This window comes from Macrobrachium nipponense, chromosome 47, assembly GCF_015104395.2.
Source record: "Macrobrachium nipponense isolate FS-2020 chromosome 47, ASM1510439v2, whole genome shotgun sequence".
Classification (NCBI taxonomy): Eukaryota; Metazoa; Arthropoda; class Malacostraca; order Decapoda; family Palaemonidae; genus Macrobrachium; species Macrobrachium nipponense.
This window is the reverse complement of record NC_087222.1, coordinates 2,470,711-2,496,031: the sequence shown is the minus strand read 5'-3', so window position 1 is coordinate 2,496,031 and position 25,321 is coordinate 2,470,711. Positions and strand designations below refer to the sequence as shown.

Below are 25,321 nucleotides of genomic sequence, written 5' to 3'. Positions count from 1 at the left end.
CTCTCGCGTTTCCAAAGACTACTCCAGTCTACTCGTCAACCGTCGCCCACCGCCTACCATGATAGTGCGCCGCTTTTGGTCCAAACAAGATTAAAAGTCAAGGGACTTGTCCAGAAGTTGTCCTGTCCTCTCCGGTCAGGGCGGTTACAGTTCTTGTTATACTCGGCCCCATTTAGTATAATTAATAATGATAGAATTCTACTTGTTTTCGATTTCAATAAATATTTAAGACAAGCCCTACGTTAAAGAATAATGATAACAGAATGCTTTTATCTTTAACTTATGTCAAGATGTGAAGTGATGTTGATTGTTCAGCCATTCATGGCAAAAACAGGTCTGCTTAAATTTTTCTCACTCAGATTTTATTCCCTCTCTCTCCCTTATCGCAATCACGAGAGGTCTTAAAAGGAAGAGAGAGATGAATGACGTCGGGGTGCCGGTCTAAGGGAAGGGTAGACGCACTGCTGATGAGTCCATTGTTTCCGTATCTGAAGCATGGCGATATTTCGAACAAGTCTACCTGACAACACCTTGTACGGATAAATCCATCATTAAAATACTCTCATGAAATCCTGAGCCCTTCGAATATAATAACCAGTATAGTCAATTTTTAGTCACTGATACGGAGAGCTTAAGGTTAACACCCAACACCTCTTTGGGAGAGGGATGAAACCCCTGGGCAAAAACCTTCCAGTATCTATATATCTATCTATCTATCTATCTATATATATATATATATATATATATATATATATATATATATATATATATATGACTGTCGACAGTTTAGTGTTCCTATTATTTCCAACATATCACATACAGGCTTCAATAACTAATGAGGTTTATACCATGGATTAATCATGGGGTCACCTTCAGTATCTTTGTGCTTGTCGCCCTGTCATATTTTTGTCCCATCTTTCTTGAGACTCCTAGGGGGCGGGGGTGGGGGTAAGGTGGGAGGGGTGTTGGGGGCCGAGCCACCAAGCCCAGGTGATCATGATCATTGATGCTTTCCCAGAACCAGCTGCATTCGTCCTAGTAGGTGGGGAAGGGTTTTTCATAGCTCGTAATCCTCAGTCTATTTTTTTTTTTTTTTTTTAATATTTTCGATTATGTTTCTTCCAAATTGTAGTTTTGACGTTGCTGTTCGTTTTCAGTAATGGAAATATTATACATAAGTTTATCTATCTTGAATTTAGTTAATTGTCATTATTTACGAAGTGCTTGATATCAGGTGGTTTCCAATGTCTTTTTTGCCCAAATGCCAAATGCAGCTACTTTGGAGCCTACGTCGGATAAAGTGGATTTTCTTTTAATATTCCACATTTACTATTTAAAACTATTTATTTCTAGTAACAAGGATTCTGCTTAACCTTGTTTTTCGCTGACCTCGCTTTACTGTTGAAGCTTAATTTGAAAGATTATGGGATCCTTTAGGGACTTTTTCCAGGGTTTGCAGCCATGAAATATTTTTTTTGGCAATTGCCGTCAAATGTATTGGGATGTGTACGCACCACAGTATTTACTACAAGTTGCATTTCGTAATATAAACAACTAAGGTAATTTTGGTTCAAAAAGTTCAAAATAGCTTATATAGTACTAATATATATATATATATATATATATATATATATATATATATATATATATATATATATATATATATATATATATATAATATATGTATATATATATGTATATAATAATATATATATATATAATATATATATATATATAATATATATATATATTATATATAATATATATATATATATATGTATATATATTATATATATATATATATATATATATATATAGTATATATATATATATTATATATATATATATATATATATATATATATATATATATCTATATATATAATATATATATTATTATATATTGCTACTTTCAAAATGCATGTTTCCCCTCTTTGAAATGTCATGTAAGATTGTGAACATTTTTTCAGATTCCTAGATAGCTTAGAATAGGATGTTTTAAAATATGTGTTCAGATTTCGCATTACATGTTGTAAAAGAATATATATTATAACGTAGAATGTAAAGAGAGAGTTTCTTTGTCTTTTCGAAGCTATGGATGTTTAACTTTTATGTCGAACACTTTAAGATTGGAGTGTCTGCGAGATCCGATTGCTCTCCTAAATCTGTCAACGTGTGTGATAGCGAGAGAATTGAATCTTCCGTTGTTATCAAAACATGTCAATCTTAATTTATCGTTCAGCCTCCATTTCGATCATGGATATGTTCTTTCTTTTTTTTTAAAGCCACGTGCATGTTACTCATTTCTTTATGAAGATTGCGTCAGATTTCCAACTTATTGGAAGCATTCGTGACAAGAACGTTTTGTATCATATCTGCTCTGTCCAGTTTCGCATGAGAATATTACATTCTATCTTAGGACCTCTCTCTCTCTCTCTCTCTCACTCGACATCGAGATTATATTAACGTAACGTAAATTGGTCACTCGTAACTTGTGAGAATTTTGGAATCTGAACAAACATTTCGTGACGGCGCCTGGTTTTTTGTGAGTGTGAATCAAGACTGCAGCAAATTAAGAAGTTGGTATACAAAAAGGTAAAGTGTTTATATTTTTATTAGTTGCAACTAATAACTAAAAGTTAATGGGAAAAGTGTTTGGTTAACTAATAACTAATAACGGATAGGAATTGTGTTTAACTAATAATGGATAGAAAGTGTGGTTAACTGATAACAGGTGTTTACGAAGGTTTGGTAAAAACTGATGTTTTGAGTGAAAACATTTACACTTTTACACATTGCTGATTTTTGTGTTTGTGATTGTTCCATTGTTTGTGCAGTATTTCATTTTCTTATTGAAGTGTGTCTTTTTATTTTATATTTTCATTTGCATTCACAATTTAATTGACTTAGTTATTTTCATTGCTTATCATTGCACATTTAATTAAATTCAACACTTGTGAATTAATTTGCATTTACTTAGAATTCTTTTCAAGTTTTGTTGTTGTTTAGCACTTTGTGAATTAATTTCAAATTTTCAATTATTGCCTAACACTTTTGAATTTCAATTGAATTAATTTTCTTGAATTTTGTGATAAATTAATTTTGATTTAATTTTACTTAATTTGATTCAAGAATTAATTAAACTTTACTTTGTTTTCAAGTAACAGTAATTTTCCCTGATATTGTGAATTTCACTTATAAATTTTGAGTTTAAAAATAAATTTGTATTTTTAAAATTTTTATAAGTGTTTGTTTTTATACCAGTATATTTATATTTAATTATGATTATATTTATGTTAGGTAGAAACATAGAGTGGTAATTGATTTGCTTTCCTTCAATTTTACTTGAAGTGACTTAGAACCAGGGAAGTACTTAGACTTCTGAAATCAGGGAAATACTTAGACTTTTAAAGTTGTTGATGGAGTGATGACCCTTGATTAATTTTAATTACTTACAAGATTACCTCACACCTGTTTTGATGAACTTAGTCTTTGATTTTCTGCAATACTGGTAAGTGTTAAGGGATCACTGTTGCCTCAAACCCCCGGGAAACATCCCTAAAGGATCCCTTAATCTTTCAAATTAAGCTTCAACAGTATGTAAAATTTGTGGAATATTTAAAAGAAAATCCACTTTTATCCGACGTAGGCTCCAAAGTAGCTGCATTTGGCATTTGGCACAAAAAGTGAAATAAAGAATAAATTTGCTGGTATTGGAAATATATATATATATATATATATATATATATAATATATATATATATATATATATATATATATATATATATATATATATATATAGTGTTTGTGTTTGTGTGGACAGAAAGGGTCAGAAATGTAAACAAATGACCCAAACGCTCTGCTCATACCAGAAAACATAAGACACAAGCTTCTTCTTCTTCTTCATCTCAGATTAATCCAAATTTGCGACAGAATATTTTAATTAGCCTTTTCTAGGTGTTTGCATTTCAAAACATGGGAAACAATGACAAGTGGCAATCCATCCATAACCAGCACAAATGCAACATCGTTCGGAGCCTTTAATAAGCATGCCGGTGGGAGAAAGCTCTTATGAGTCTAAGGCTCTCTCCTGTTACGGGTTCTCATTGATAAGCTGAGGGTAATTAACATTAGTTTATTAAACAAGTTACCAAAATAGTTATACAGCATTGATGAGCCAACATGCGGAGGGCGGAAGAGAATTCGGAAGTCCATCTGGTCAGTCACGTGACTTACCCAAACATAAACAACAGATATCATTCACAAACTGAGACAGCGTACCAAACAATATTCGTACACTGGATTACTTACAAAAATCCAGATCACAACATTCACATATTGTTACAGAATATCTCACGGATACCATAAGCAGAGCAAAAGTTGATGACGAGGTAAAAGGGCGTCTTGTGACTGTTGACAGCAACCGTTCTGTTCGTAGTCTGGACCAGAGTCAAAGTAATAGGGTCTGCTCACGAGGCGATACTAAAACCTATCCCCGCCCCTTGTGAAACGTCATCAGTTACAAAAGAACCATATCTTTATGAAACTATATTTACGATAACATTTGCATATAACTATTTTTGCGATGGCGTTTTTTATATGAATTTTCCTTTTATTGCATGTTGCCGTATACTACGTTAAAGTACAAAGAATGCTTTTTCAAATGATATATAGCACATTACAATTACGATTAATTTCAAACCCACAAGCGCGCACAGAAAAAATTATCTACGCACACAAAAATGTGCAATTACTTCATCCGTCAACCTACATACATTCACGTTTCGTAGCCTAACTGACTAAGGGATGATGATAGAAAGAAAATGAAAAATGGATTAGAAAGCTGATAAAATTTACTATATAATGTATAAAGAAAATTGATAGGTGTTCTCAGAAATTTTCGAGAAATTCTAGGTCAAAGACGGACCAAAATGGTTAAATTTTATGTAAATATTTACCACATTTTTCTTACATAATTTTTCATCTTATTACATTTTCCCATATACCATGTAAAATTACAAAGAATGCCCTTTCAATTGGTATATGAAACTTTAATAATTACAATTACTTTCAAACCCATAATCGCGCACAGAAATATTATCTACGCACCAAGCAAAAATTTAAAATATTTAAGCGTTCGTAGGAGATCTGAAATCTAGCCCCGCCCCTTGTGAAACGTCATCAGATCACATCCTTCCAGACTGAACGATAACTCTTTTGTACTTTTTTTTTTTCGAAAATATTATAATTGTTTGAGGTAGCATAATTATACTTTATGTATAGTTTGTGTGTTATGTAAACTTATTTGTTCGGAAATATATTTATGTGATATGAAGTGCTAATGAGAAATTTGCTGGATATGTGTTTCCTGTATCATTTTCTTCATCATTTATTCCTTTGATACCTTATATCTATATGATGTAATTCTTATACTTTTGATATTGTTTTCTTTTTTGAGGTCAAGTCGTGCAAATGTAACTGCCATTTTTTACACTGCCTGTATCCACATTTTCTTTGTATTTATTGGCATAACAAAAATAAGTATTCTTAAGAAGATTTGGAAAATATAATTAATCTATCATTTCTAACCTTTAGCATAAAAAAAAAGTTGCTTTTCAAAGTGAGGTATGAACACAGTGACAGAACTAAATACATTTCTTAAGAATTATTTGAAAATCTTGATAATATTACTACCTGAGAGAGAGAGAGAGAGAGAGAGAGAGAGAGAGAGAGAGAGAGAGAGAGAGAGAGTTGTCATGTTATAAAAAATGGACTTGAAGAGACTACAGCAAACCAGTATATAGGCAAGTAAATAAATATGTAAAGAATAAATATATGAAGAAAGCTGGAGTAGCTGTGCGTGTTCAAACTGGTATATTTTATGTGCAATAAAACAAGGCTTGGTGACTAAATGAGAGAAAGGGTATTAAAAAACATCAAGCATGTGACCTCTTTACAGATTTTATCAAGATTTATCAAAAACACCATGCGAATGGATTAAATGTATAAAAACTAAAGGTTCTTGAAGTTAATTCAATGGAGAAGCACCGAAGTGTTACTCTTGTGACGTCACAGCATTAGCTCCGCCCCCACTGCCGAGTTGAGCGGAACCCTATTATACTTTGAATGGGTATTAAAAAACTTCATGTACCTCTTTACAGATTCTGTCAAAATTTTATAAAAAAAAAAAAAAAAAAAAAAAAAAAAACCATGCCATATGGAGTGAATGTATAAAAACTAAAGGTTCTTTAAGTAATTCAATGGAGATGCACGGACAGTGTTACTCTTCTGACATCACAGTATTGCTCCGCCCCCACTGCCGAGTTGAGCAGACCCTATTACTTTGACTCTGGTCTGGACCATCGAAATCTTGGTCGAACCAAACTATCAGGAAGAAGAGGAAGTACGGCATATATGGGCTCTCAGCGACGTGCAAGATTTTTAAGGCTTAAAATTTGACAAATATTCCCATTGTTCTTTCACCCTGTTTCTTAATAGGATTTCATGATGTTTTCCTAAAGATTTTCATCTGATATGAAAGTAAATGGCATCACTTAATCCTCTTGCTATATATAGTTTTAGACAATTATTGTCGAGGAAATATAAATAGTTCAATTCCTTTATTAATTGTAAAAAACAAAAAAAAAAAAACCTATTCAGTCTTGAATTTCCCATGATATGGGTGATGAACAACACCTAGGTAATTTCATATACACACATATATATATATAATATATATATATATATATATATATATATATATATATATATATATATATATATATATATATATATATATATAATTTACCAGAGAAAAGAATTAGGAGACATCTCATGCTCTTTTTAACAACTGAAGATTTAGGTAGGTTAAACCATAGATAGAGAGGAAACCTTACGTAACTGTCAGTAGATCTGAGGTAAACGACCTATTGATAGCAGTTATGCGACTAGCATTGACCCTCTTTCTTCATCAAAGCTTGACCAAATAACTCAATCCAGCAAAGTATAAATAAGTCATACCACCACCACCCACTCGCCCCCTTTCCATCATAAACGCAACTAAAAAAAATTTTGGCGAAGTTCTTTTATAGTTTGTGCAGTTTTTTAAGGGTTACTAAGTGCCTTTCAGGGAGGATTTTTTTGCCAAGATCCGTACTTAAACAAACTCTTTTATCTATGCCCGTGTAATGTATTGAGAAACACTACTTTCTCATTCTACTATGTTGAACATTCTGGGAGTTGTTGGGGATCTCCCGCCTTCCACGAACCGTGACGCCAGCAGAAGCATGGATCAGCATACTTGTAATTGATATACCAGACTAAAGTACGTGAATTACTAACCTGTCTTCTTGGGACCTAAGTACAAAAGGACGAAGAGGCAAAGGTGTCAGGTTAACCCAATATATGAGGATCGTCATTATAATTATTGCTTTCATTTAAACTGTGACAAAAATGATGACGTTGTAATGAGAAACCCATTTTTTTAAAAATCTGTACTACATTATGAGGCTTAAGTATTTATTTAAAGTTGTAAGTAAACTTGGCTTCCAAACTGGCTTCCATGTTTTGCACTCGGATAAGTCTCTAGTGTCATGAGTCTTATACCGCCAAGTAAATCTGTGAAAACGAAGAGCATATAGGAGGCCAAGAGATTCTACTTCCGATTTTTAAGGCTCTATACCCAAAAGAAGCCATTTTCATAAAAGACTGCCTACTTTACTCATGGATGAACAAATCTGACTAAAAACGAGTTGTATTTTTTTCTGTAACTCTTTTATTCAGTGTCTTTCCCTTGTTATCGCAGAAAGCTTCATTCATTAACGGAAATGTCCGTATATTTCAGAATAACTGATCTCTGATGTCACCATCGCAGAGGTGCAAAATGGCCACAAAACATCCATTCGTATGTATGAGCTCTTGGAATTTTCTTTTCCTCTCTCTCACTTGTCAATTATTGTGCTTAGGACGTGTGTGATATACTACCATACGTGTGTTTGTTAAATCCTGATAGTCTCTTCTTAAGGCCTCATTTGTAATTCTATAGCGTGAGAGTGGGTCATGTCGAGCTGCGCCCCAAGGTAAGTAGGGCCTCGCGTGAGCTTGTAATGAACCATCGTAGGGGCGTCATTTGGGGGTGGGGGGTTGGGCAGTGAGGGTTCTCGCCCCCCTCAAACTTTCTAGTAGTCTAAGCAAATTAGCCCAAAAATGGGTCAAATCCGGAATTAGCAAAAAGCCATATTTTGTACCATTAGATCTACAATTTCATGTAGATTAACTCACTAAAAGCCTCACTTCATAGCTTTTGGTGAAAGAAAATAACAAATGCAAGCGTTGATAATGGTCTTTCGCAGATTTTCCCTCAGTTTTTGAGAATATTTTTCGCCATTACAGACATGTAGCTACTCTGGTTCAATAAATTCCTATTTATTTGTTAAGAAAATCTTTGTGACCTTAATTTTCAAGAAATTTTCAGTTAGTATGAACTTGTCATAATATTTACAGTTGACCTGGGTTTAAAGAGAGCTAAGTAAAAAAAAGTATTGGTATGATGAATGTATGTACAGTGATATCATCACATGGAGCAAACGCATGAATAAAATGTAGACTAAAATCATACTGTTTCCACTACACAAATAAGTCAAATTTCCATGTCTGTTTCCGTTATTAAGTCATCATTTCTGTTTTGGAAGCTCAGGTATGACAGAACTGTTGCAACATGAGTCGCCCTGACACTCACTACATGCTGATACGGATTTCAAGCCGCCACCATCGCAGATATTCCCAAAACACACATTTTTGTTTGAAATTTTGCATTTGCATCTGATACATCGCAAGATTCTCTCCGGAGCAGCCTCAAGATCTGTCCATCGCCCTTTCATAACGTCACCAATACTCCCAAGGAAGCTAATCAAGAGATGAAAACCAACCAAGATCAGAACCACATTCAGTGATTTTGCTTGCACTACCTCCATTGCTTTTAATCAAAGTGGTTGATCAAAAGTTACTATGGGTGTTTGGACTTTCAGATATTTGGATTGGTCTATGATGAATAATAATGTTGGGTATATACATGAGAGATGTGAACGGTTTAGATCAATTATGGAAGAAGGGACACGGAAGATTTTCCAGGATACTATTCTCCTCCACAGACTTCAGTCATTACAGCCAGACCAGTTTGACGAGTTCCCTTATTCTTTCAATGATATAGCACTGCTACAGAGTAATCTAATGGGAGCGGGAGAATGAATGTCTTGCATGAGATCCAGCGTACACCTTTCAATGTGTTGCGTTTGATTGGAAATGACTTGTTGGTTATGAAGAGCCAAACTTACTAGTGGTCGAGAATGTTATGCTCACACTGAGCCCTTTCCATTTAAGGTTCTGACGTTGTGATCGACGTTGTCAGCTGACCGCTGGGTAAACGATTCAGCTAATTTGCTAACTTCTTTGTCATAGATGTCATTTGCCATAGCAGATTGTTTATACTTGGTTACTTCATCCATGCCCACACAAAAATCTAATTTGTTAAGCTGATCCATAAGCCACCTGGATCCAAAGACATGGTCATCATCGTGGATAAATTGTGGACGGGTGGCGCTAGCTAATGCTTGACCAATACTGCATTGTTTTAATGTACTTTTACAAATACACGGCATAAACAATTGCAGTTTCCAAGGAGTCCATTCCAATGCACGTTCAGTACTCTGCATTTTTCCTGTTGTTGGGCACCACTCACAGTCGAAATTGCTAGATCGAATATCATCTAATATCAAATTTGCAGCCATTGATATTATTCCTTCAGTTTCATCCTGAGTACTAGACTTTCGATCCTGGTACCATTTGTCATTAATTAAGCATTCCATCATACTACAGAAGCAAACCCTGCTACTTTTACCTTCCCTTCAAAAATAGTAACTTTGTTTTGCACCATTTCTGGCTATGCACACTATCCTCAGAGCCAGCTATGTCTACCATTCTGTTGTAGATCTCAGTCACTGTGTGGATTTCAGCATCACTACATTGAATCTTAATCATTTGGTCTTCCAGGAGTAGAACTTGCCAGTACTATATTTCTCTTGAATTCATTTCGACAATGAAAGTGAAATTAATACAATCTCAATTGTCTCCTTTTCACATTTTCTGCGAGTTGATCATTTCTAGAAGAGCAGATCGAGAGCAAAAAGGTTTCCCGCACTGAAAGTTCTTGAATTTGCCGCCAATCAGTGTGATCTGGGTGGTTTCTTTCGCAAACACATTCTTTCTCACATAATATGCAATGTTATTTCCAATTAAACTTGGGTACCTTAGATTATCTTGTTGCCAGTTTTTGCATTTTCATCTTTGTAATGTATTGAGAAACACTACTCTCTCATTCTGCTATGTTGAACCTTCTAGGAGTTGTTGGGGATCTCCCGCCATCCACGAACCGTGACGCCAGCAGAAGCATGGATCTGCGTACTTGTAATTGATATACCAGAATAAAGTACATGAATTACCAACCTGTCTATCTATGAAGCGAATTATTGTTCCACTTGCTTTCCATGTCAAAAGCATAATCAGTCATTTGATAATTACCTGTTGATTTGCTATATTCCACAAGCTTTTCCACTCCTTTTTTCATAGTTGTGAGGTCTTCATGTTGTGACTGGAGATAGTTCCTCGCTGGATGAGGGGTTTTCGCGCTCGCTCGGCTGCCAATTCGGTGGTCCGAAGTTCAAAATTCCAACGTGGAATCAGAGGAATTTATTTCTGGTGATAGAAATTCATTTCTCGAATAAGTGTGGTTCGGATCCCACAATAAGCTGTATGTCCCGTTGCTAGGTGACCAATTGGTTCCTAGCCACAAAAATAGCTAATCCTTCAGGCCAGCCCTAGGAGAGCTGTTAATCAGCTCAGTGGTCTGGTAAAACTAAGATATCCTTAACTTAATGACTGGAGATCTTTGTATTTAACACGGTAATTGAAGTAAACCCGGTGTAACCAGAATCAAGGTTTTATTCAGTAAACAATTCCACTACAGTAGTACACTGTAAATAAAAAAAAAAACACGTTGTTGAACACAGACATAAACATAAATAAACACTTGAGTTAACTAAGAAGGTACATAAATCACACTCCTCATGAAAGACAGTATAACCAAGAATATACACAAAGCATATAACATACAAAGGGGCATCATAAGTAACATATACAAAGAATCAAGCATTGTACCATAATCTGGCGAGTCTACAGCTGTAATACGAGACACGTCAGCAAGGAACCACAAAAGTAAACAAAAGCATTAGAGACCACTAATATGAAACAGGTTTATTTTTACCACATTCTTCCCTTCTCAGTTAAGTTCACTTGGAGTAATCCTGAAGGTACTTTGGAGGTTGCCTCACTCTCTCTGACCTTCGAAGTGGAGGAGGTGAGGCTACCTGTTGAGGGACTGTATGGGATTCCTGAAGAGTGTCATGCTGAGAAGCAATATCCACATGGGAGAGACCGCGTCCAATCTCCTGAGGAGCATTTGCAACTGACAATTCCTCAGGAACCTCGGACTGAGATACAGGAACCCCAGCATCTGTACTTTCACGGTTGTCACTAGCCATAGGAGCAAGATGTCTTAATGAAACTGTAGTCACCCTACCATCTGGAAGCTTCACATGAGCATACTTGGGGTTCGCCTCTACGATTTCAACCTCATCCACTAAGGGGTCGTTCTTGTTGTATCTTACATGGCGTCTCAGGAGAGCAGGCCCTCCTTGGATGAGCCAAGTAGGCAACGATTGGCCGGTGGTGGACCTTCTACTATGCAGGAAAAGGCGCTCATGAGGAGTACAGTTCATGGAAGTGCACAACAAGGAGCGTATACAATGGAGAGCATCTGGGAGAACAGTTTCCCACTGAGACACATCGAGGTTCCTTGTCTTAAGGGCTAATGTCAGAGTTTTCCATATAACTCCGTTATATTTTTCAGCCTGACCATTCCCTTTAGGGTTATAAGGTGTAGTGCGACTGGTAGCAACACCTTTCTTCATCAGGAAATCCTTCAGCTCTTCAGACATAAAACATGCACCCCTGTCAGTGTGGATGTACGCTGGCATGCCAAACAAAGCAAAAAGTTGCACCAAACAACTGATGACAGTTCTAGTGGTCATATCTGCACAAGGGAAAACAAACGGGAACCTTGAAAATTCATCCACGACAGTGAGGAGGTACTTGTTTCTAGATTGAGAGGGAACTGGGCCTTTGAAATCTAAGTTCAACCTCTCGAAAGGCTGGGTTGCTTTGATCGGTTGTCCCGAGGATTTGATGAATCGAGGTTAGAGCTCTAAACACACTTGGCAAGAGGTGGTAATTTTCCTCACTTCTTCTACCGAGTAAGGTAGATTCCGCCCCCGGACAAAATGCATCATGCGAGATATCCCAGGGTGACATAGGATTTCATGAAGTTCTCGGAGTTCATCAGAAGTAGTGGCACCACAGATGCGGGAGAGAGCATCAGCTGGTATGTTTTCTGTTCCTGGACGGTATACTATGTCATAGTGAAAACATGAGAGTTCAACTCGCCACCTCGCTATTTTGTCATTCTTTATTTTACTGTTTGATTTAGAGTCAAACATAAACTTTACACTACGTTGGTCAGTGATGAGCTTGAAGTGGTGTCCAATTAAGTAGTGTCTCCACTTCCCCAATGCCTCCACTATGGCATAAGCTTCCTTTTCCACTGAGGAATGTCCTTGTTCACTGCGAGTGAGAGTGCGGGAAAAGAAAGCCACTGGGCAATCATTCTGTGTCAGAGTAGCTGCTATCGCATGATCAGAGGCGTCCGTTTCCACAGTGAAAAGAGAGGAGGGATCAATGGCCGTTACCACCGCACTAGCAATGTCTTTCTTCAAGTTCCCGAGAGCTAGCAGTGCTTCAGTGGACAAAGGAAAACCATTGGCTTGTGTGAGAGGGAGGATTTTCTCTGAAAATTTTGGTATCCATCTTGAGTAATGTGCAAGCAATCCCATGGTCATGCGAAGAGAAGCTGCATCTTTAGGGGTGAAAGATTCCACAGTGGTTGCAAGCGTTCCGGATCGGGTTTGATTTCCCCATCCGTTACTGAATAACCAAGTAATTTAATGGATCTGACTTTGAAGTCACACTTGTTGTGGTTTAGAGTGAGATTGTACTCCTCAGCCACCTTCAAAACCTCCGTTAAATTCTGGTCATGCTCCTCCTCTGTCTCACCACACACAGTAACATTGTCAACATAAGCAAAACTACCACTTACTTTTTCTTTCTTAAGGATTTCGTCAAGCACACGTTGAAAAAGCTGCTACTCCATTTTTCAACTCCAAATGGAATGCGACTGAACTCATAAAGTTTGCCCCCAGCTTCAAATGCAGTGTACGGTCTCTCTTCTTCTCTTATTGCAACCTGATGGTAAGCACTTTTCAGATCTAAGGTACTGAACACCTTGTACCGTGCAATGTTGTTCACCATCTCGTCGATATTTGGCAGGGGGTAGGCATCAAGCTCAGTGAACCTGTTTATGGTATGAGAGTAATCTATAACCATCCTCCTTTTCTGATTCTCCCCTGATGTCACCAGCACTTGAGCCCTCCAAGGAGAATTACTAGGCCTTCTTATTCCTTCCGACATCATACGCTCAGTCCTCGGCTTCAATGAACTTCTTGTCACTCAAGGAGTATAATCTTGACTTATTAGCCACTGGTTTACAATCTGGTGTCAGGTTCTTGAAAAGGAAAGAGGGGTCACCTTAACAACACCTAGTGAACATATCTTCAAGGGAGGTTTTTCTCCTCCAAAATCCATTTCCAGACCAGAATGTTTCCTCAGGAAGTCATGCCCTAGTATCACATCACTACATAAGCTTTGTAACACCTTGAGTTCAACACCGTGATAAGTCTCTCCTTGCAACTCCAAGTCCACAGTGCACAGACCTAAGATGTTTGAGGACAGGGATTCATCAGCATAGAGACTTTTCCATGCTCTGGAGACATAGTTAGTTGTTTAGGTCCACTACATCATGACGCACAAAGCTGTCTGAACTCCCAGTATCAATAAGGGCACTGACAGAGCTACCATTAAGCTTGAGAGGTGTTATGGATTTTTCAAGACACTTAGGGGAGGCCCCCACTATTGAAGCTAGCATTGCTGCAGAATATTTTGGGCTAGAAGAGCCACTCACCTGTTTCACAGAGCGGCACACCCTAGCATAATGCCCTTGCTTCTTACATTTCAAACACACTGCGTCTTTAGCAGGACACTGAGTCCGGGGATGCCGGTTGTTCCCACAAAAAAAACATCGAGCACCAGAAGTAGCAGCAGAAACAGACTCACTGTTATTTTCAGCACTAGATGATTCCTCCTCTCGATTCACTGCTGACACAGCAGCATTGACAGGTTCTGCTGAAGAGTAGGAGGCTGAATGCTTCTGGGCCATTTCCAGAGTGCGGGCCTGTTCATAAGCAGTATTTAGGTTCAGTGTCCTATTCTCCAACAGACGCTGGCGTATTGCACACGAGACCAAACCATTAATGAAGGCATCCCGAACATAACTGTCACACGCTTCCTCCGCAGTTACACTTTTGAATTGGCAGTCCTTAGCAAGTAGCTTCAGTGCCTGCAGGAACTGATCCAGGGACTCACCTGAGTTTTGCCTGCGAGTAGCAAGTAATGTCTGGCAAATATTTCATTCTTTGGTTTCACGTACAAAGATGTCAGAACCTCTTCAGCCTTCTCATAAGTCTCACACTCAGAAACAAAGTCATACACACTAGGAGCCACATAGTTAGTGAGAAGAACCAGTTTGTCAAGCGTAGGGGTAGTCAGCTGCACTGCTTGAACGAAGTTTGTAAATGTCCTCAGCCAGTGTGTCCACTCCTTGGCGGCCTGGGCAGAGTCAGGGTCCACCTCGAACCGGGGAGGGCGTAGAAGTCGTTCCATGGCGATTGAATTGTTTTACTGAATAAATTGAAGTAAACCCGGTGTAACCAGAATCAAGGTTTTATTCAGTAAACAATTCCACTACAGTAGTACACTGCAAATAAAAAAAACACGTTGTTGAACACAGACATAACATAAATAAATACTTGAGTTAACTAAGAAGGTACATAAATCACACTCCTCATGAAAGACAGTATAACCAAGAATATACACAAAGCATATAACATACAAAGGGGCATCATAATACATATACAAAGAATCAAGCATTGTACCATAATCTGGCGAGTCTACAGCTGTAATACGAGACACGTCAGCAAGGAACCACAAAAGTAAACAAAAGCTATAGAGACCACTAATATGAAACAGGTTTATTTTTACCACAGTAATATTCATGTATGATCTTGTGTACTCAGGATGCTTCCTTTTTCACAATCCATCACTAATCTTTTCTTGTCCACTTTACAACATCTGATATCAAAAGGTTGAAATACAATAAACTAGAATAAAACAAAATAGAAATTATCAAAACAACACATAAAATCGAAATTTGCATAGAATAAAATAGATTCTAGTTTCACTCCTAAAATTTGACAAATTTATTCACCAAAAATAGCTTAATTACAGAATACTTTTAATTTAAACAAAACTGCTATTTCTGGAATATATTGGTATAAACTGTACAAACTATTTCCAAGATAATACAAAAAGTATATTAAGATCCTGTTAAAAATAGTACATTTGATCTAATAATGATACAACCGCCAAAAAAAAAATGAAAACCACTGTTTACGTTTATATTTGTAAAAAAAACTTTCACCAAAAGCTATGAATTAAGGCTTTGAGTGGGATAATCTACAAAAAATATGGTTGTAATGGTACCAAATATGTCTTTATGCTAATTACTTCCGGGTTCAACCCTAATTTGCTTATATTATAGGGGGACGTCCAAATCAGCGATAGGAAAAAATCTATATGTACATATATTTGTATGTAGAATTATCATAAGGTCACTTTTCACGGAACAAAGTGTCGAAAAGTATAAATAAGGTCGAAGTGTAGAGAGGGATTAATTTAAATTAGTTATTAAATTATACATAATATATAATAGTTACCCATGAAAAATATTAAGACAAGGCAGTTTTCTTTAAGAGCTAAGACATCTAATCACTTTATTCACAAATGAATTGATGACATGTTAGTCACAGTGTTTGATTGATAGTGGTCAATATTTTCATGCTTACTCTATAATTTATTATGCATTTAATAAATGAATAAAACTGTTCACATGTCACGTTATGAAAATTTAAATCTCTACCGAATGCCATACTTTGTTGACACGCGAGGCCATGGTGACCCGAACACCTAGGCCCAGTCCCAGTAGTTGGTAAGTAGGAGAGATTTCGACAACAGTGGATGCTAATATTACAGTGAATATCATTTTCATTATTTCAAAGACAGCCTCCAAGGTGAGTTTACTTTGTGAATTTCATGTGTAGTGTTATATAAACATCATTCAAAAGAATCTATTTTGACATAGACAGATTTCTCTCTGAGATGGATAATAGATTCACTCAATATGCCACTGATAGCAGCGATGAATGCACTTGACTGTAATTCTAATGACTTTAAATGATAAGAAACTGCCTACCATAGTACAGTTTTATGAGGATGTAGGCATATATGAAATCCTTCTAAACGCCTAAATTTCTGTGGCATAGAGTCATTTTCTAATTAAGAATGAAAAACCGAAGAATTTGTTTGAATTGTATAATGAGCTCAAACCATTAGAATGGGCCTACTCAGAAATTTTTAAAATGGTTAAAATTCTCATCGCCCTTCCAGTAACTACTGGCAGCAATGAACGATTGTTTTCGGTGCTAATGTTTATTGAAAACGTATTTACGAGCTACCATGAAAAATGAGCGCTTGTATGACTTACTTCTTAACATGGCCTCCAGAGAAGGGGTCTTGATACAAAATCTTAATAATGACACATACTGGTTAACAATTTTGCAAAATTAAGATCAAGGAGGTATCCAACAATGTAGTAGATAATATTTGAAATACATGAAGCATATATTTATTTTGAAATTTCTTTATATGATGCTTGTTATTAAAATTATGTACCATTTTATCTCTACACATTTTCCCAAGCATAAGATCTACTACCTGTTCACATAAACATTTCTTGTTTTTCTGAATGACCCTTGTGTAGGTATTGAGTTATATTTAATGCAACATGTTCAATTGCAGATATTCTGGAACCAATAATATAGTTTATAATTTGATTTGTAAGAAATTGCCACTTCCTCTTCATCTTCATTTATCTCAGAATTTGAAGTAGCTAGTACAGCGTTTAAGGTATAGAAATTCTTCAAATTTCCTTACAATGGCTTCAAATTGCTCCCATTTTGTTGATATTTCTAAAAATGTTCACATGGACCTTACAGCTTCCCCCAGCTGGTTAGGCTCTCGTCGGTCCACTGCCCCCCCCCCCCCCCCCCCCGCCCACGATCTTTCAGGAGGAGAGCCTCATAGAAACCTTTACCTCCCAGCTCCAAGGAAAAATGAAGCGCCCTCAGTGGCGTGGTTGGTATGGTGTTTGCGTCCCACCTCGGTGGTCGCGGGTTCGATTCTCGGGCATTCCATTGAGGAGTGAGAGATGTTGTATTTCTGGAAATAGAAGTTCACTCTCGACGTGGTTTCGGAAGTCACGTAAAGCCGTTGGTCCCGTTGCTGAATAACCACTGGTTCCATGCAACGTAAAACTCCAAGGAAAAATGGAATGACGCTTTATTTGAACCGTCCGTATTCAGTGAGAGCCTCTTTCAGACGTTGCGTGGTACGAGTGAGTGTCCCGAATCCGATATACTGGCATTGCTAAATTTCGTGAACTGTGCGCCATTTCTGTAATTTCCGCCTAAAAGTTCAAACAGACATCGAGATATTCATAGCCACTGACAAATACTTCTTTTCATTGTTTAGAATAACCGTTATTTTATTATTATTATTTTTTTCATCACCAGACATTTTCGGTTTTATGCCACTGGGCAGTGGCGGGAAGATAAAGATAAAGTTGGTGACGATCGATTCCCTCGATTGCACGAATTCCTCACTGGTCGTGGACTGACAAACGAAAATTAATGTAAAGGAAATAGTTACCCATAGTGCGTTTTCTTTTCTAAGACCCTTGTGGTGTGGCTGTACAGAGATCATACGCTGCCAATTTTCATGTTATGGTAATCATAGTAGCTTCATGGAGTCTATTGAAATAGTTTTCATTTCTTGAAATGTGATTTTTTGTTTGCATCAGATATTTTGAATATCTCTCATTTCGTATATTCTTCGTCAAAACCTTAGTTTCCATCAATGAAAATGAAGATATGGCATATTTTTTTTCCCTGTCGATGCCAGATTCTGAGTTTTAGGGGACCTATGGATTTTTAAAATGAACGAAAGGTCATGGTCAATATCATTAAAGGATACTCGGCCTCAATCACCCACTGTGAAAAGTATGGACAGCCCAGCCCAAGTGACTCCCGTAAACGTCTTCACCCACCACCTGAGGCCAAGGAAATAGGTAGTCTATAATTTCCTGAAATACTTCATTTTATAAAAACATCATGAAGGTCCTGAAACTGATGTTTCAAAGGCTATCGAAAGACCATCTGAAGCAACAAAAGTGTCAGAAATAACTACTCACAAGGAAACAAAGTGGCGGGAAATTATAGAGGAATCTCCAGTGTTTCAAAAAAAGAAAAGAGAAAGTGAGTCCTGTGACTGACTTGGATGATTTTGATAAAAATGTTATGCAAAGAAGGAATGAGTGGTTGTCTTTTCTAAGGGCAAATAAAATAGATCGATTGACTTAGGAATCTATGTCTCAAGTCCAAACCAAAACCGGAGGCAAGCGCCTTCAGTGGCGTGGTTGGCATGGTGTTGGCGTCCCACCTCGATGATCGCGAGTTCGATTCTCGGCCATTCCATTGAGGAGTGAGCGATGTGGATTTCTGGTGATAGAAGTTCACTCTCGACGTGGTTCGGAAGTCGCGTAAAGCCGTTGGTCCCGTTGCTGAATAACTGCTGGTTCCATGTAACACCGGAGCCAACAGGCCATTCAGCGCATCTATAATTATAGAGAGAAGAATAGCTAAAAAATAAGAATCGGGCATGGAAATTTAAAAAAAAAAAAAAAAAAAAAAAAGTTAACAGGGAAAAAGCAAACCCTTTCCCTCGACTCCCAAGGTCTAAAGCGAATCTTCAGGATCTTAGAAGGTCGACAAAACCGAGTTTCTTCATTGATAACTAAGTACATTTAGTTAGGAAGCCGTAATGAGATAATCATATTGTGTTTATTTTTGTGCATTTCACTGAGAATGATTGGAAAAGCTCTCTATCACGAGAGTTCATGAAATGTTCCAAAAGGTCCACAATAATATAAATGTTAAAATTTTGTGTGTAACTTTATATATATATATATATATATATATATATATATATATATATATATATATATATATATATATATATATATATATATATATATATATATAAAACTACAATAGCCTTCGAACCCGTATATTGGTTCAACTTCAGTTTAAAAAAAAAAAATTATTTTTAGGGTTCGAAGGCTATTGTACATTTTTTTTTTTTTTTATAAAGTTCTGCACGAAATTTATATAACCGTGGATCTTTTCGAACATTGGGAATGATATCGTTTGCTGTTACATTTGCCTTACTTACTGAAATTGATAGTAAAGAAATGTAACTTATAATTAAAGTATACAATCAACAAGAAACGCGATCGGACAATTTGTTTAAATAATTACTGATGGAAAATTCGCTAGAAGTAATTTATACAAATAAATGTAAAGGGAAGGTAAAATTAAGAATTTAAAAAAAAAATATGTGCAATAGTTAGTAAAATTTGCAACTAATCGGTATCTCGAAACACTTAACTTTTTTCCCCTGTTATAGATGTTATGTTTTGGATTATTTATATTACGTTCATGTTTATTTCTGACAAAAATAAGTCATTGCTAAAGTTCGATTCTCGGCCATTCCATTGAGGGGTGAGAGATGTTTATTTCTGGTGATAGAAGTTCCCTCTCGAAGTGGTTCGGAAGTCACGTAAAGCCGTTGGTCCCGTTGCTGAATAACCACTGGTTCCATGCAACGTAAAAGCACCAAACAAACAAAATACAAAACAAACAAAAGTTACAGTGCGACTTTATCCAGAAAAATTAAGTAACCCATAATTTCACAACCGTGGGAGGTTCATTTCTCTCTCTCTGGGGCTCCGTAGGGAGGTATAGTTTCGTCAGTGCACGTCATGTGGTGCACTGTAGGCATTACTTAAGGTTTTTTTGCAGCATGCATTCGGTCCATAGCTGCAACCCCGGTCATTCCATTTACTGTACCTCCGTTCATATTCTCTTCTATCTTCCTTTCCACCCTCTCCTAATGATATTTAGTAGTCCAACTGCGAGGTTTTCCTTAAGTCAACCTTCAAACCATTTGATTGTTAATTACCGGTTTCAGCACTGAATGAGCTCATAGGTCCCAGCACTTGCTATATGGCCTGAATTTTTAATGCTATTGTCTCTGAAGATGCAAGAGGATATCATGAATCTGGCGGGAAAAAATAAACGAAAATTGCCGAGCGAGCGTCAAACTTTCCTTGTTGAAGTGGCGTCATTGAATTCAGCCCACGGCTTCAGTCGCTACGGACAATGCCACGCATTACTCGACTCTCCCGAGAGGACCAAATCGTTTTACAATATTTATTAATCCAAGTTATTTTCCTCGTCTATTCAAATAGACTCACGAAACGTGTTCGAGTGACGGCCATGATGCCGGATCATGAGATATGTTTCATTTATAGAGATTAGTATAGTCTTTAGTTTTAGAGAAGACGAATTGTATCTGATTCATTCAAGAGAGCCGAGTGAAACAAAAGAAGAGGAAGAGGAAATGAAGTTGAAGAGAGAGAAAAGGAGAGTTAGATACCCCGAAAAGTGAGGAGGAAAATGAGAGTTGGGTTTGTTTATATACGAGAACATAAATTGCATTATAATCTTCACTGCGTATTTGTTCTTTTCTCTTAAAAATGGGTAAGAATGACTATAAAAATGTACATTTTGAAAATTCAGTTGTTTTCCCGGTTCGTTTTCGTGAAATCTCACCGTTAGGCTTATCGTAAACTGCATTGTATCCAGAGGAACTCTTCCCTTTTTCCTATTCCCCACTTCCCTGTCCTTCCTCTGGTTCCTGGTTAGGCTTATATTTCCTTACGTAGCTAACTATAATAACCGAAAACTTTCCTCTTACGATGATGGTCAGGCCACACCGAATGTTTGGCAGTCACTGTAACACTGTCTCAGGATAAAGATTACCTCTCCCAGGCAATTACGTAGTAAGTACAGACAGCTTATTGCCTTAGGGTCCCCATAGACGATACGACCGGCGGAGGATCAGGTTCCGTTCTGTCTCCGGCATCCGCGTTGCCCATAGAATGACGTTCGGATTCACTTCAGTTCGCCAAAACATGGTAGAGGAGTTAGGACGTGGACGCTCCTCCGCTCAGTGATATGACGCTACAGACCGCTCTTGCAGCTGAAACTAGAATTCTACCCCCAGCGTTAATGGAGAGCCTGAATTGAACTATGGTTGAATAAATGAATTATCTCCCAATTATTTATTTACTTAATTGAAACTGTAGCCTTTCGGATTCACTTCAGTTCGCCAAAACCTGGTAGAAGAGTTAGGACGTAGACGCTCCTCCGCTCAGTGATATGACGCTAGACTGACTGCGCTGAGCGCTCTTGCAGCAGAAACTGCACAAAACCTCAGCGAAAAAGAAGCCTGGACGAAATAATTCTCTCTCGATTGTTTATTCAGTGTTTCTCAGCCTTTTTACCTCTGGGCGCATCTATGAATTAACAGAAACTTTGGGGCGCACCTTTAATTTTAATATGGACAAAATACTTATGAAATTTGAAATTTATTGTGAAGTTTCAGAAAAACTGTAGGTTGCTGGTACGGTTTAAAATACTTCTTCCTGAGACGTATAATTTTACTATTTTTTTTGTGCCCATAGCGTTTCAAAAAAACATATTTTAATAAAATGTGTGTTTTTTTTATATGCTGCATATTTTCATTTTCTTTTAATTGTCTTTTTCCTCACTTATTTCCTTTGGGACTGCTTTTCCTGTTAGTGCCCTCGGGTCTATAGCAGTGGTGGGGTTAATAATAATAATAATAATAATAATAATTATTATTATTATTATTATTATTATCATTATTATTATTATTATTATTATTATTATTATTATTATCTAAAAAAATAAATATCTAAAAAAATAAATGGTTATTTTAGAATACATGTCTATCATTTTTCTATTACTGCTACTAATATTGCAAATTAAAATAATAATATTAATTATTATTATTATTATCAATTATTATTATTATTATTAGGAGCAATAGAAAAATAATAGATATGTATTCTAAAATAACCATTTATTTTTAGATATACATTTGCATTTATCCTAATGACAAACCTGTGCTTGGAGAGAATTAGCAATTTTGTGAATGTTAGGCCTTATATGTGATAAACAAACTCTCAACTCTTCATCAATAGATTTGATATTTGATCTACTTTTACATATAATGTTAGTTAGTACAGGGAAATCCTTGATCACAAAGATAAGATGTGGAAAACTACAATAAAGGCGTTAATGCCTTGTTGGCTATTGAAGTATATTCTTCTTTAACTGAAATGGCAGTAGATATGGCGGCCAGCTCTTCCTCTTCTGTTAACGAAAAGCCACAATGAAAGGGTGCGAATCCAGTCGTACTGCTCGGTGTTTATTGAGGGAAAGTAATAATTCAGATGACCTTCCAGAGTCGCTAAATGATCAACTATTAAAGGAATTAAATCTGAATAGCCTTCTCTCAGCAAAGAAAGGAAACATTTCCAAACAGCCTGAACCTGCTTTTCTTCTCCAAGTCACTATTTTTTTCTGGAATGTTTTTTGATTCTGTCGGTAGATGAGAGAAGATTTCATTTCCACTTTGCATAGACATGTTCAGATTATTCAATTGTTGAAACATATAACTCAGATATTCCAATTTGGATGTTCAAAACTCACATTCCAAAAGTCCACAAAATTTACTTTTATTTTCTTTTTTAAAAAATGCCAATAGTTCTTCGCAAAGTTCAAGCACACGACAGAGTATACCTTTCCTCTTGCCAACCATCTCACTTCTGTGTGCAATAGCCAGCGAGTGTTTGTGAATCCATGTCATCACAAAGTTGTTCAAATATACGACCCTTTACTGGTCTAGTCTTGATGAAATTTACCATTTGGACATCTTGCTCAAAAACTTCTTTCAGTTTAATACCAAGTGTTTTTTGCCATCAGGACAAACAGTGAGTTGTTATTATCTTGGGATTCTTTTGCTCTACAAATGATGCAAGACCTTGAATGGAATCCATCATTGATGGAGCTTCATCAGTACAAATTCCAACACACGACTCCCAGGATAAGTAAAATTCCTCAAAATAACTATTCAAAATAAGGAAAATATCTTCACCTTTAGTAGTGGCAAAGCAATTCCTTGCAACAAAGATACTCATTTACTATTTTATCCCCATCAATAAAAGCGAATAAAAGCCAGTAGTTTGCGCTTTGCTATTTATGTCTGTTGATTCATCAACTTGTAGCGCAAAGTATGCATCCTGAAGTTTATTACGACAAAACATTTTCCTCAATATCGGTAGACATTTCCAGAATACGCCTATGAACAGTAGCATTTCATAGTGGAATTTTACTTAATTGTTTCTCTGCATCATCTCCTAACATAGTCTTCACCCATCTTCTGCAAGCGGTGCAAAAAAATAGATCCAGCAAGAGTATGTGACTTCATCTTTACGGCAATCATTTCCGATACTTCATAAGATGCAATTTGAGTTTTTATTCAGATAAACGTTACTCTACTTTTGAAAGCAAATGCTTTGCTTTGTTTGTTGCTCAAGTAGTCATTTGCAATAATTTACGTCTTTTCCTTGAAGACTGCAATGCGATGTTTAAAAATGTTTTTTACTTAATTTACCAGGAAGCAACGACTCATTTGACATTTTGCAACCACAAACCAAAACATAAAGGGAGAGGCTGATTTCACCTCCAGTCCACGTGAAGCCAAAATTTAAATAACTTTTATCGTATTTTCCGATTAGGTCTATCTTAATTTTCTTAGCTGGACGCTTCACTTCACTCGAAACGGTTCCATTATTAGAATTAAGTTCCTCACTGTACGTTTCTTGCTTAAAAATATCGAAGACTTGACTCAAACACATACTCGGTGTCTGCAAAATTTATGAAAATAATAACAGATATTTTAAACATTTGAATATAATCTTCCTATTCCTTGGGGCGCACTTAAGCACCTCACGGGGCGCACCAGTGCGAGAAACGTTGGTTTATTTACTGGTTTGAACTTTGCCCCGGCGACTGGTTTAATTACCCGAGAACGGACGAGCAGACGACGAGAAGGTTATTGTACATAAGGTCTCCCCTCTTATAGAAAGAAGAAGAAGAAAAAAAAGACATTTGTATGAGACAATCAAAATCCTTATACGAGAGGTTGCTCGACACACTTCGCTTATGTGCCACAAGTCGTTCTTTTGGGGCATCCATAATCCCAGAGACATGCAAAGCAATTCATATAATAGTCTAGTGGTACAGTTAGGTCAACAGTGTCGTTAATTAAAGGAGAATAGGTCCTTAAACTTACAGTTCTGCAGTGTAAAAGTTTCAAATCTTTTCTACACAATTTTTATTTAAACAACGGAAAATTTAATGTTATCGAAAGTATTATCATAAATTTATTTTTATGTGCGACAAATAACAATGTAATTTAAACCATTAGTACTAATACATACAGTACATAACATACACACACAATACATACATACATAACATACTCACACACATGAGAATATATTATATATATATATATATATATATATATATATATATATATATATATATATATATATATATATATATATATTTGTGTGTGCGTAGTACTATTGTTTAAATTACATTGTTATTTTGGATACATAAAATGAAAATAAAAGTTTATGACAAATATATTCAATAACATATCTGTATTCCTGTATAAACTAAAAATTTTGTGCACAAAAAAAGTTGAAAATTGTTTTTCCTTGGCTACAGAACCATAGGATTTAAGGGCCTATTCTGCTTCAAAGCATCGTATAGACTATATATTACCACTAGTCTATATGCAAGATGCAATACATACATACATATATATATATATATATATATATATATATATATATATATATATAT

General features: G+C 36.3%; 2 protein-coding genes across 2 annotated transcripts; both read right to left on the bottom strand.

The window, feature by feature from the left end:
- Positions 1 to 9,352: 9,352 nt before the first annotated feature.
- LOC135204401 (uncharacterized) lies at positions 9,353 to 13,634 on the bottom strand. The gene is given in 5 exon segments (XM_064234615.1): positions 9,353 to 9,617; positions 11,394 to 12,251; positions 12,558 to 13,017; positions 13,134 to 13,308; positions 13,311 to 13,634. Coding segments are annotated over 5 exon segments (2,082 nt in total).
- A 364-nt stretch (positions 13,635 to 13,998) lies between these two features.
- Positions 13,999 to 14,942, bottom strand: LOC135204400 (uncharacterized). Its single transcript, XM_064234614.1, has 2 exons — positions 14,646 to 14,942; positions 13,999 to 14,454 (listed from the first exon to the last, which is right to left on the bottom strand). Exons 1-2 carry the CDS (start codon positions 14,940 to 14,942, stop codon positions 13,999 to 14,001), a joined length of 753 nt encoding a protein of 250 aa, XP_064090684.1.
- Between the last annotated feature and the right edge of the window lie 10,379 nt (positions 14,943 to 25,321).

What these genes read in the sequence shown, in the direction of transcription:
- LOC135204400 (XM_064234614.1), bottom strand. Translation starts at nt 14,942, where the DNA reads ATGGAACGACTTCTACGCCCTCCCCGGTTCGAGGTGGACCCTGACTCT. An exon ending in TACTCGCAGGCAAAACTCAG is followed by an intron (nt 14,455 to 14,645) that starts GTGAGTCCCTGG and finishes GCTTATGAACAG; the next exon opens with GCCCGCACTCTGGAAATGGC.